This window comes from Erythrolamprus reginae, chromosome 7 (assembly GCF_031021105.1).
Source record: "Erythrolamprus reginae isolate rEryReg1 chromosome 7, rEryReg1.hap1, whole genome shotgun sequence".
NCBI classification, from domain to species: domain Eukaryota; kingdom Metazoa; phylum Chordata; class Lepidosauria; order Squamata; family Dipsadidae; genus Erythrolamprus; species Erythrolamprus reginae.
The window spans coordinates 31,663,930-31,677,693 of NC_091956.1; the positions used below are offsets into that span (position 1 = coordinate 31,663,930).

The 13,764-nt window shown below is 36.0% G+C and overlaps 1 protein-coding gene across 1 annotated transcript in view; it reads left to right on the forward strand.

The window, feature by feature from the left end:
• FSTL5 (follistatin like 5) overlaps positions 1–13,764 on the forward strand; it is a 195,294-nt gene that overhangs the window by 95,289 nt on the left and 86,241 nt on the right. Inside the window, exon 5 of the mRNA XM_070757282.1 lies at positions 1,514–1,634. Within this exon, the coding sequence (XP_070613383.1) occupies positions 1,514–1,634 (121 nt within the window). The remainder of the gene's footprint in view (positions 1–1,513; positions 1,635–13,764) is intronic.

A 13,764-nucleotide genomic window follows, 5' to 3' on the forward strand; every position in this document is an offset into this window, starting at 1 on the left:
TTGCTTTTAAATATATTTTACTAAAATGTGATACATTTGGGGATATTTTGAAAAACCTTTTGACATTTCAGTAATTTGCAACATAACAGCAACAATGCTATTTTATAGTTGCAAGATTTAACATATTATGATGTTCCCATAAGAGCTATATTGACTACAGGTTTGCTTCTCGGTATAATTCAATATCAATGTGAAGTTCCACTAAGCTCCAAAACTCTTAAGAAACTTGCTATTTCCAAATATCTAAAGGGTAATCCCTTTTCTATTGCCAACTACATGAAGTATATTTGATTTGAGCAAAGAAATGTCTTCTCAGTGCTGCGCATGGACTTTGGAACTCACCATTTCAGGAAGTTAGATTGGCAACCTCTTTGATAACGTTTCATTATCAAATAAAATATTTTTTAAAAAAATATTAATTCCACTGGCTGAGAAATCCCTTCTTCCTGCTCTTTACTTCTCTTTTTTAAAAAATATTTTTCTTTGAAGCATTCCAAATATTGCCTTTATACTAAAAGTTGTAAAACATTCAGTGTGATGCATTTACATTGAAAAAGTGGGATAGAAGCTGTTATAATCAATAGTCTTTTAGTCACAGAAACAATAAAACATGTATTTGGGTTCACTGTTGAATTAGTCTACGCAGAGGGGCGGCATACAAATCCAATAAAATATTATTATTATTATTATTATTATTATTATTATTATTATTATTATTATTATTATTATTATCTGTGCCATGCATCTCATTTTTTTTCCACCAGAGGAAAATGTCGAGGAGAAAGATCATTAAATCAATTATCTACTTTTCTAATTTACTTAACTTTTGGGGGGCTTTGATTAGCTAGCTTGGAACTTCAGTTTGTTCAGCATCTTCTGATGAGTTTTCTGAGGGAATATAAGTAGAATCTGTATGATTTTGATTTATTTTTATAGTTTTCTTATGCATGATGTAAACCGAAGGTGGCATTTAATTTTGTTGTACGAAGTGCAATGTCAATAAAGTAAACTAGGCTAAACTATATATACTGTATATATATCTAGAATATATCAGATTATATTTTTCAGATATATATCTGAAAGAAGATTCGTTTACAATATTGCATGCTCATAAACATCTAAACCATTGTATGGAAATATTAAATTGTTAGGTTTTCCTGAAACTTTCAACCATTATTTTGCTTTCTATGTATTTTCTATTGTTAATACCATTTCATGTGGGCGGGGCCCTCAAAAAATGAATATTGTAGTCTGACACCATGAAAATTGACTGTATTTTGCTAGATGGCAATCTGAATATCAAGGACGGTGCAAGATTACCATCTGGCAAAATGTGGTTGACATCTACAGAATCAGATTTTTATAGCTTGAATGTTTTGAAAACCTTAAAAATTAAAGGTGGTTTAAATCTGGTATAAGAGATTATAACACATTTCATTTATTTCTTAGAGAAATTCTGCACAGATAGAATAATGTTCTGAGGTAATTTTGATCACCTCTTCTTTTTGTTTAGGATTTTGGAGATGATGGATCCCTATATATTACTAAGATTACCACAACTCATATGGGAAATTATAGCTGCTATGCAGATGGCTATGATCAAATCTATCAGACTCATGTTCTTCAAGTGAATGGTAAGAAAAAATATTTTTCTATTAAGATGGGTACTAAATAGAATGAATTTGAAATTTAAAATGAAAGGCTGAATTTATTAAGTGCAATGTAAAAAAAAGAATACATGAAAAGTAAGTTTTCACTAACGATTTATATTAAAATTGGTATAAAATATGATTTAATTAGTATATGTAGCCTTTTTAAAACAATACCTAACTGAAAAAATGAAAGAAGATTACACTAGGTACCTTGACTTCTGAACACAGTAAGCAATATTATTTTTCAGGATAAAATCTGCAGAATTATAGGCATTTATAAAAAAAAAGTCCTTGGGTATTCACTTAAACATATGATTGCATAGTCCATGAACAATCTATTTACGGCTCTGATGGGTTTTTCATAATACTACATGCTTTATACATTAAACATATCTTGTATTAAAGAAAAATGGAACATATTGTGAGCAATGTTAGCCATTGCCATTGAAAGCCCTTCTATTAAGACCAATGTATAGATTAGAACAGCAGCCCCAACCTTTTGGGCCCCAGAGACTGGTTCCATAGAGATAAAGTTATCAAATTTACATATTAGTTTCCTAGACAAAACAATCAGAATCACTGTAATTTTTTATAAAGGCAGAAAGCAATCAAGCGTCATTAAATCCTTTAGAGACTGATACTCCAAAGGAATGCTAAAGAAATGCTTGTACTTCTACTTAAATCAAAGGAACAAAGTCATTTATCTTTTTGTATGCTGCCCAAAGTATAACAAATAATACAAAGGTAACCAGGTTGTAATTTATAGCATTATGATTCATGAATGGTTTAGTATGTTTCTAAATCAATTTGCAAATTGAATATTTTTAAAAAAGATTTATATATTGAGCTAAAATAAAACATAAGAGGAAGATAAATACATTTTTCAGATAAAGACAGATAAGTAAGTCCAATGGAAATGACTAATGTATTGACATTTGTATAACTGAAGAATCAGTAGAAAGTTGAAGAGTGAATAAGGTCAAGTTGATCTTTAATATCTAATATCAGGGGTGGGCTACTGCCTGGACGGGGGGGGGGAGGTGCAGTGGGGTAGCAAAAATGGGGTTCCACCACAGAACACTCAATTTGCACTGAAAGATGTTGAAAGAAAATGCAGGACTTAAGCCACGCCCAGGGTGTGGTAGTAAAAATTTTGGTAGCCCTTCACTGTCTAATATGCTATTAGATTGTAAAGCAGTGCGTGTGTGTGTGTGTGTGTGTGTGTGTATCAGCAACTATTTTATGCTTTTCATTAGTTAATATTTTATTTTTCTGTTTTTGGACTTTCCCTCTGCACTGTACCTTTATGTTCTCTTATATATCATGTAAGGTTAAGTATTTGTACTTTTGTGATCAGTTGAAATATTGAATGAAATTAATTTTTCAGCAAGTGAACAATAATAGCATATATGAGAAATAAAATTGCCAATTTAATATCATTAAATATTAATATTAAATCTGATAACAACAAAAGCAGCAGAAATGTGGAATTTACCCGGAGCTGTCCTTTGGCTTTCATATACATGGAGGTTAATGGTAATGATGAGAGATAATGCAAAGGTAAGCTGTAAAGGGATTTTCTCATTGATTTCTTCTCACTACAGGCTTTGCTTATCACTTCATCATATTGACATACAAGAGAAAGGAGTATTGAATTGAAGTGGCTCACTGCATCAAAAACATTGATAAACAGTATTTCTTATATTCTGATACTAAAATAGAATTAATCCAGCCAGGCAGTTTATAGCCTCCAACAATATTAACCTTAACTTGTAACGAAAAGATTCTTCATCATTACTGTTCTAAGAAAGAGAACCATAATTAGGGAGATGGAGCCTTGCCTCCCATCCTTTTCTGTAATGCAAAAGAATTTTTCCCTTTTTGCCTTACTTGGCATGCTGTCAGACTCTAAATATAGTTTTCTATATTTACTGATAGGCAGTCAGTGAGCTGCAGTAACAATAAATCACAGAGAATGAATGTAATTATTACCTTCATTCTTCCACTGTTATACATTTATACAAACTAATTCTCTGCTGTATTCATGATGGGTGGGAATAAGCACACCTTCTGCATGGGATGAATGACATCAGTATAAAGATAATACGCTGTTCCTGAAATTTAGTGAGTGATTGATTATCATGGATTATGTTGTATGCTATCCAACATGGAGTAGAAAAGAATAAGGGATACTCTTCAACTTGACACTTAACTACCAGAAATTCATTCTATACTTGTTTGTGGCAGTGCTTTTTTTTTCTTACCAATTTTTTTTACTAAAAATTAAATGTTCCCTACTTAGATTTACCTGATAGTCCTTATTCATCAGCTTGTCAAGATCCTTTTGATTCTTTCTGTTGTTCTTCTTGTCATCTATTAATTTTGTAATCCTAATTTATAACACCCAAATCAAAGTTATTAATGAATATATTGAGCAATATCTTAGAAATGAATCTTATATACTTTTCCATCCAGATAACCTGAACAGATGTATGCTTGTTGGATTAGATTATTCACCCAATCCACTATCCATACAATGATAGAATAGCCTACTTGTTTGAAGATAAAGCTTCCATTCCTGATATCTGTTGTGGTTGGCTCACGGCCAGCTTCTCTGACCACTGATTTTGACTCAGAGGAGCCCGGGTCCGTCAGATCATGTCTGGTTTAAGATCTGTCAAACAGTAAAATGGAAGGAGAAGGGGATGTGGAAGGTGCCGGAGAGGCCAGCAGAGCCTGTAGGATCTCAAGTCAGGGCCTCATCTGAGTCAGATGAGGAAGGGATGATGGATGATCCCATCCTAAATGTCAGGATCCACAGAATGCTGGGACACCAGGAGCAGCTGTGCAGAAGCAGACAGAGATTCTAAGTCACAGCTGTCAGTAATCAAGGATGCTACAGCAGGGTTATAAAGGGAAGGGCTTGCAGAAGGCAGTATGGGAATTTATCGTTCAGATTTGAGAGAGAAATTGACGCTTCATGGTTTCATTTTTCCTTTGGAAACTTTTGACATTCTGACATTCAAGCTAAGTGAGTAATTGGCAGATGTAAACCAGAGAGACTTTTGTTGCCGGCTTGAGTCATTAACCCTGACCCTTGGACTCATAAACCAGCATTTCTCTTGCTGTTGCTCTGGCATTAAGGCAGTTTTGTACATAAAGAAACACTTTGCCTTGTTTCAAGCTTCTCTGTGTGTATTTGTATAATTGCCTTGTTGGGTGGCCAGCCGGCCAGGCAGAACAATATCTGTCCTCTCTTCCATGATTTTCAAAGTTCACAGATGTAGTTTTTAAGATGCTATCTGCAGGCTCTGTCTAGTTTCCTGAATAATTGATTTAGTCTTGGTTACTTGAAGTTGTTCAAAATAAGCATGCTCAACAGTCTCATTGTTTATTTTTTGTTGCCAGTCCAACCATGTTTTCTACCTATTTCTTTGGAATGTATTTTGTCTTCAAGGAGAAGACTAAAACAAAAATGCTGAGGAAATTTTATCTTTCTTGTTAGTTAACATCCTATCATTTTCTCCAGTGGCAGAGCTGTCTCTTTCATTTCTTCCTCTTTTTACTAAAATAGCCAGGGTAGCCTTTTCAATTCATTTTAGCTTTTCATGCCAGCCGAAATCCACAAGCTTTGGACTTTCAGACTATTTTGGCAGTGGTTTGCTGTCCAATTTAGCTGTTTCAATTTAGATTCTTAACAGTCAGTTACCAGAGTAGTTATTGTTCTGTCTAAGCTAGAAGCCCCACAAAAATTGGGTCCACACACAACTGGATTATCCAATTTTTCAGCATATATTTTTAAAAACAAATCATAGCAGAAATAGTTAACTGTAGCAAGAGATAACAGCAAACACTGGGCAGCATTGCATGACCAATTATTCTGCTGCTATTAGAGTCTCAGGTCGAAAGCCAAAAAGTCATTAAATTATTGTCTTAAATACAGTCTGTAATCAACACACTCACAGTATTCGTAAGATTATTACACTGGGTTTGACAGTGGAAGTTATAGATTAGGGAAGATTATCACACTGGGAATGACAGTGAAAAACATAGATAAGGGAAAATTATTACTGTACTGGGATTGACAATGGAAGATACTTTCAGTGAAAAATAAATAGAAAAATACGTTACACTATAACTATGATTTGCTAAATTAGAAATAATATATTTGTAAAATGAAAGGAATTATATAATGTTTAAGCACAGCTGTTAATTCCAAGTTAATCCCTGCTGTTAATTCCAAGTTGAAATCACCTGCTAAAATCACTATGCCTTCCGCAAAATTGTCTAATTTACGCTTTGCATTTATTATAAATTGTTTTGCATTTGCATTGGGGGCATAGATTACTGCTAAAGTTACTGCCTTGTTATTTATTTTCCCCTTAATGAATAACATTCTGTCGTCTTTGTCTCTTTTAATATTAATTAATTGGAATGATAGTCTTTGGTTAATCAAAATTGCCACGCCTCTACTTTTTGCGGTCCCTCTCGACTCGTAGACCCGTTGCCAATCGCTATTGGTAACTAATTTATCTGATCTTTTCCTCCCTTTATGAGTTTCAGATAGAAATAAGATATCAGCTCTACTATCCCTGGCCAGCTTCATGATTCTATAACGTTTTTTCTGTGATGAGAGCCCGTTTACATTTAGTGACAATAAAACTGTTTCTCCCATTTTACATACTTTTAAGTGTGTTTCCCCCTCCTGCAAAACAGAGCCTGTTGGAAATGTATTTGTTAATTGTCTTGAACCCCCACCCTAGTGCCCCTTCCCTTGCACACACCCCCAAAGGGGAGGCAACGAAAAGAATTTTTGTTATCCAAGAGGCACCCCTGGATTTGCGTTCCACTCGAGAACTCCCCCACCTTTCCCCTTTTAAAGCAATAAAGAAAGACCCCCCCCTCTTTCCCTCTTTATCCCTTGTTAGTTGGTATAAAATACACAAAGAAGCTAGTTAGTTGAGAACAATAATACCATGTTGACAGATCAATTGAGTTCAGTTCATTATTTCTTCTTCTGACGCGTAATTCTAGGTTCTTTTTTTTCTTTTTCCTGGAGTAAAGCAAGTTCCTTTTGTAAAGCTGCATTTTTTTTGTCTTTTCCTTGATCTGCTGTGCGAGTTGGCTGAGCTGTAAACAAATCATCTTCTCCTCTCCCCTCTTATGCTGCTGGTTTCTCCTTCCCTGTTGATGCCTGAAGATTTACATCCAAATCGATCCCCAGCTGTTGGAGCAGTTTCTTCCCCTCATCCAAGGATCTTGCCTGGAGAACTTTGGAATCTTTAAAAACGATTATTGTGGCAGGATGTTTCCAGGTGAAACGGATTCCTCCTTCATATAATTGGGTCGTAATACATCTCATTTGGTTTCTCGCCTGGAGTGTTTCTGCAGACAAGTCTTTTAAAACACGTATTGGAGTGGCTTTGTAATGTAAATTTGGAATTTGCTTTAATTCTCTGAAGATTTCTGCTGCTCTCCTTTCCGAAACGAATCTTACGATCACATCCTTTTGATTTCCTTGACTCCGAGGGCCAAATACCCAGTGTGCTCTTTCATATTCACCTGGGTCGCATTTAATGTTGTTTTCACCAAACCATTGCTGAATTGCTTGGATAAGACGTTTGCCCTCAACAAAGTCTTGCTTAAAGCCTCTCAAACGCAGATTAGATCACCTTTGCCTGTCTTCTAAATTATTTATGCGTAGTTCCTGGCGACCTTTTCCCTCCTCCAGTTTCACAATTCTCAGATCTTGTGCTTTCGACTGCTCTTTTAAATCTGTTACACCAGCACTGACGACAGCTATTGCCTTTTGCATCTCTTTGAGTAGCTGCCCCATATTTGCAAATGCCGTTAACAGTGAATCCATTTTTTCCTCCAAATCTGGAGTAGTCGCCATTTTTCCTTTGTTCTCTCTTTTCCCCCAACTCACGTTTAAAACTGCAGTTTGCTCCTTCTTTGCTTCTTTTTTGTAATGTTTTCAAAAAGTCTGTTTAGTCCGCAAAAAACCATTTTGAACCTGAATGAGAACAGAAAACAATCTTTGAAATCCAGATGACAAAATTAGAAAAGGGGCTCTTTGCCATCTCTTGAGTCACTCAACAGCACCTCTGAAGGTACAACAGTCCCTGGTTGGCTTTCAACCTCTCACTCTACTTCCTCTCCAACTTCCTCACTCTCAGACTCGGGTGCCAAGTACATGGGCCTAGGATACCAAAACACACCCGTCCCTTGATACTCAAAATCCATGATCAACTGAGCGGGATGAGGATGAGCCACAACAATTATTTCCCAGTACATTTTCCTGGTGAGGACACTACTTTCCATTTCATATAAATAACTCTTTTTGCTCAGGCAAGCACTGCCTGTAACCACAATGATTTCCAAAACAGCACCAAATGTTTTCTTCCTCGTTGGAATTATGTACAATTATACTAAGGTGACCAGATGTCCCACTTTTGGTGGGACAGTCCCGCTTTTGAGCAATTTGTCCCGCATCCAGCAGTGTTTTTAAAAAGTCCCAATTTTTTAAAAAATGGGGTATCTGGTATGTTAGCTTTGGAGAATATAACATACTGTTCTGATTGGTTGGGAGCACCCGACACCAATGGAAGCTTCACCATGCTGCACCGTGCCATGCCAAAAGTTAAATGGAGGAACGAAACAGAACAAGGGAAATAGTCTGGAAGAGATTGATGGGAGGCCAGTCGGGGTTGTTTTGAGGCATCATGGCCATTGCTCATGGCTTTCGCTCAGTACATTTTCAACTTCTCTCTTCTACATTCGGTGGTAAATAAATAAATCTAGCCGAATCTCTCCCCACTCGGTGGAGTGGCCGAGGATTTTTCTTCCTCCCCACCCCTGCCTCCTCAAATGAAGGTACAGACCCCTGATATAGGTTGACCACATGGAATGTGCATGGGAATCACCCCTTGCCCATCCGCCCTTCCTGCTCGTCCACACCTACAAGAAGGGGCCCATGAGCATCCCCGCGGATGTCACTGAGGCTTCCTCAGCAAGCAGCCCTGCATCATCTGGGCCAGGAGGAACCATACCCCTGCCCGCGGCTGTTGTCCTAAAGGTATTTTTACACATGCACACAGAAAAAGTCATCTTTTGCACACACACACCCCGCCCCAGCAATGGTGTCCCGCTTTACCTAAATTATAATCTGGTCACTTTAAGTTATACTTTTTATTTTTGTGATGTTTCCAACCTTCCCCCATCCCTTTTTGAACAGAGATTTTCATCAGTGCTGTTTTGTCTAAAATTCCTCTTAGCATTTTAAAATTGGCTGATTTTAAATTTAATAGGCATGTACAATTATCATCCAATATCTCGTTTGTAATACTATGAAGTACAAAATAAGACAATCGTTTCCAGAAGGTACCCTCTGTTTTCAGATCTTCAACTGTTGCTTGCCAATTAGTTAAAATCAGATATATGAGAACCAGTTCATTTGTCTCTTTTCCAGCCTTCTAAAAAAATGAAATGTTTAGCAGAACAACTGAGGAGTTCTGGGGATCTTGCAGTCTTGGTTAATTCATTTGCCAACAAAGGTACAATTATTTGAAATCCTTTAACCCAGCGTAGAAAAGAAATTATCCAGACTTTTCCCGAGGCTTGGTAGACTATAACAAATTGGTGCAATGATAAAGCTGCAAACCAGCTTTATGATTGCATTGAATTACCCTGCTAAAATACCCTCCTGAATTACCCTCCTGCAGTACTCGCAATTCAACATGCAGTACTCGCAATTTTGATTCATTTGGAATAATTATTCAAAGATATTTAAAGAAATTAAGCCACAATTGACTTCCCTCTTCAAAGATAAAAATAGAAAATAAATGAGACTTGTTCCAGTTAACTGAATAACCTTTACAATTAACTTAATAACCTGATACATAGAACACTGCATTATATCAATACTTTATCATCATAATCCAACTATGTTTTCTATAGAAAAATAAAATTATGAAGCTTGGTGGGGCCACAAATGTAATTTTGTCAAACAGTCTGCAACATGCAGGAAAGCCATTTAAATCATTTTTGAGAGGTAGATGTTACAATCTTCCATAGACAGACAATTCACTTATTCTTTAGCTAGAATGTTTTACTGGATAATGCTTATTAATCAAACATATGTAACCATATAGCAGTACTTCTCAATTATTTTCTGTTACTCTCCCCTCCTCTGAAAGAAGTAAACATTTCGCGTGCCCCCCAACTCTCCGCCAGGCGGATTGTTTGCAATATTCAGCACATTTCACTGAAAGAAATCAAGTGGCGTATCAGCGTGTAATGTGTTTAAGGGACGCCTTAATTTATTTGGCTTCATGCTGTCCACTGCCAATGTTTTTAGACACAGTAAACATGCCAGTCTCCTTGTTTGCCACTGTAGGAATAGAATAGAATCGAATAGAATTTTTAATTGGCCAAGTGTGATTGGACACACAAGGAATTGGTGCATATGCTCTCAACGTACATAAAATAAAATATACATTTGTCAAGAATCATGTCATACAACACTTAATGATTGTCATAGGGGTCAAATAAGCAATGAAGAAGCAATATTAATAAAAATCTTATGATATACGCAACAAGTTACAGTCATACAGTCAACATGGGAGGAAATGGGTGATAGGAATGATGAGAAAAACTAGTAGAGCAGAAGTGCAGATTTAGTAGAAAGTCTGACAGTGTTGAGGGAATTATTTGTTTAGTAGAGTGATGGCATTCGGGAAAAAACTGTTCTTGTGTCTAGTTGTCTTGGTGTGCAGCGCTCTGTAGCGACGTTTTGAGGGTAGGAGTTGAAACAATTTGTGTCCAGGATGTGAGGGGTCAGTAAATATTTTCCCCGCCCTCTTTTTGACTTGTGCAGTATACAGGTCCTCAATGGAAGGCAGGTTGGCAGCAATTGTTTTTTCTGCAGTTCTGATTATCCTCTGAAGTCTGTGTCAGTCCTGTTGGGTTGTAGCACCAAACCAGATGACAGACTCAATGATTCCTCTGTAGAACTGAATCAGCAGCTCCTTGGGCAGTTTGAGCTTCCTGAGCTGGCACAGAAAGAACATTTTTTGTTGTGCTTTTTTGATGATGTTTTTGATGTTAGGTGACCATTTTAGGTCTTGAGATATGATAGAACCTAGAAATCTGAAGGTCTCTACTGTTGATACTGTGTTGCCTAGTATTGTGAGAGGTGGAAGGATGGAAGGGTTTCTCCTAAAGTCTACCGCCATTTCTACAGTTTTGAGTGTGTTCAGTTCTAGATTGTTCCGGTCACACCACAATGATAGTTGTTCAACCTCCCGTCTGTATCCGGATTCATCATTGTATCGAATGAGTCCGATCACTCTTGTATCATCTGCAAACTTCAGTAGTTTAACAGATGGATCATTTGAGATGCAGTCATTAGTGTATAGAGAGAAGAGAAGTGGTGAGAGTATACAGCCTTGGGGGCCCCTGTGCTAATTGTACGTGTATCTGATGTGATTTTTCCTAGCTTCACCTGCTGCTTCCTGTCTGTTAGTGAAGCCAAGGTCTATATACGCTTCATCACATTTTCTTGTCTTAGCTTTTGGAAGACTTATATTTGTATCATTATCTCTATCTCTCTCCTCCTTTCTTTTCATCCCTGTTAAATATTTTTCGATGGTGTCTTTTAAGGGTTTGTTATCTGCACTTCATATCTCCTGCTGTGTGATGTTTGTTACTGTTTGGTGCAAAAAGACCCGAGTCCCTGCAGCAGGGGGGGGGAAAAGCATATTCCCCATGGTCACTTGCTCCCTCTGGCATTGCTCTGCGCTCCCCGCCCAGGGGGTCCACCCCACTATTTGAGAAGCACTGCCATATAGTAATAACCTAGATTTAACCATTGTTTAACCTTAATTTATTCAGACAAAACTATATATTGGTCTGCTTTGAAGGTGTCAGAGCAATTTAAAATGCATTATCAATAAAACCATTAAATATTTTTTTAAAAAAATCATTTCTGGTAAGTCAGAAGGAAGGCTGCCCAGTTCCACTATCTATACTAAATGTTCCTTTAAATAGAAGGTCTTCATTGCATTATAAAAGTTGAGTAAGGATTCTCATACCCAAAGTGGTAAGGTGTTCCATAATATATTGTCCTTTGTCAAATAAATATTACATTAAATATTTTTGAAACTTTTTATTAACTCATAAAAATGTAGAAAATAAGGAGAAATGCAAAACAGTAAGGAAAAACTAGGAAGGACAAGAAGAAAAATATGGTATAAAGAGGGAAGGGAAAAGAGAAAGGCACCAACTTCTGACTCTCTTTAGCACAGTAGACGATAACAGCATTACAACTGCAACTTTTTACTTTTATCCAACAGTATATACAAAACATTTCTATAACAATAAATCTATCTAATTAACAAAAACAAAATCAAACTTCTATTTTTAAAGCCCCAAATCCAGAAGCAATTTCAAAATAGAAAGAAAGTTAGATATATTCTCTTCTTTGGATAAAAGAATCAATTTGACCATATCTGCTTCTCTTTGCTGTGGGGAATAATATATACTTTTGTTAACTCTTTAAACTTTATCGTAATTCACAGTAAGAGAATCCTCTATATTATTTCAATTATTTTTAATTCTAAAGGGAGAAAATTCAAATATTTCCCTTGCGTTTATCCTAATGGAATAGATCTTTTTCTTTTCTTGTTTTCAAATGTAATCAATAGCATTCTCAAACTTTGGGAATTATTTAGCATTACATAAAAAGGCCAAAGACATACATTTAAAAACTCATTTTATACATACAAAACTACCTTAAAACTTTCTTTCATTTTCTATCAAATGTATAAAAATCCATCCTAACTAATGAAGTCACTCCCTCCAGTTTATCCTCATAGGGTGAAATATTTTTCTTCCCATTTTTAATTCTCTTTCATTCAAGAAGTTCTCAGACTTATTTATATCGATGGGAAAAAAATCCCAGAGTTGTTCTATTAGATATTGTAGATTAACCTGGAGCAAATCCTCATAAAGTTTTCTTTTTTAAGATAACTATCTTATTATTTTTTTCTCAAAGAATTCTCAACCTTGTTAGTATCTGAAGAAAAAGTCTCAAACTTAACCTCTTGATGATTGTGAATTTACATGGCACTCTGGTTTCATTTGCACTGTGAGGGTTATATTCAAACCAACATCATAATAAAAGCTGGTATCAGATTTATAATCCAAAGATTATAAGGCTAGTTTATTTGCATTGTCCAGCATTTATAGAATTGTCACAGTGGGTTGATAATTTGCTATTTCTATTAAGAAAAAAAATGTAAAAATTCAAAACAAAAATTCAAAAAAATCCCCCTCTCCCCCAAAAAAGGATGGTGGCACCCATGGACTGGTCCATGTGAAGTCATCATGATAACACTAGCAGGTTGTTACTGGTTACGGCAAACTAGTCTGAACTGGGATGTACCCACCTCTGGTGTCATTTTTTCTTTTAAAACATCCCCTGTATAATCAGAACCTAACTAATTTATGGTAAAAATGATTTTCTGTATTGAATTGTCAAAATTTTCCTTAACGACAGTCTGCAATTAATAGTTAAACATAGTTCTCTCTAGTGGTCAAAGAATGATGTTTATATATTTTTCCTTTTTCTATCCAATCAAAGTTCATAAGAATAGAGTGGAGTTGAGTGGAGTGGAATGGAATGGAATGGAATGGAATGGAATGGAATAGAATAGAATAGAATAGAATAGAATAGAATAGAATAGAATAGAATAGAATTATTTATTGACCAAGTATGGTTGGAATTTGTCTTTGGTGTACAAGCTCTCAGCCTCTATGTAAAAAATACATTCCTCAAGAATCATAAGATACAATACAGTGATAATCATAGGATACTAAATAAGTCTGGAATGTGACTGGAATAAAAAGGTATAGGCTGTTCAAATTTATTTTAAAAACATGTTTTATTAACATGTTTTTCATTCACAGGTTAAACGATTGAAAGCAGGGGTCTCTGCCCTCCATGGGCACCACCCCCAACACTCTTCTTATGGTACTTCTTCTCCTACTGAGTACTGCCCCGAGGAGGAGATTGGAGCCCTTGGTCACTGGCCTCTGTGGCCATACCTGG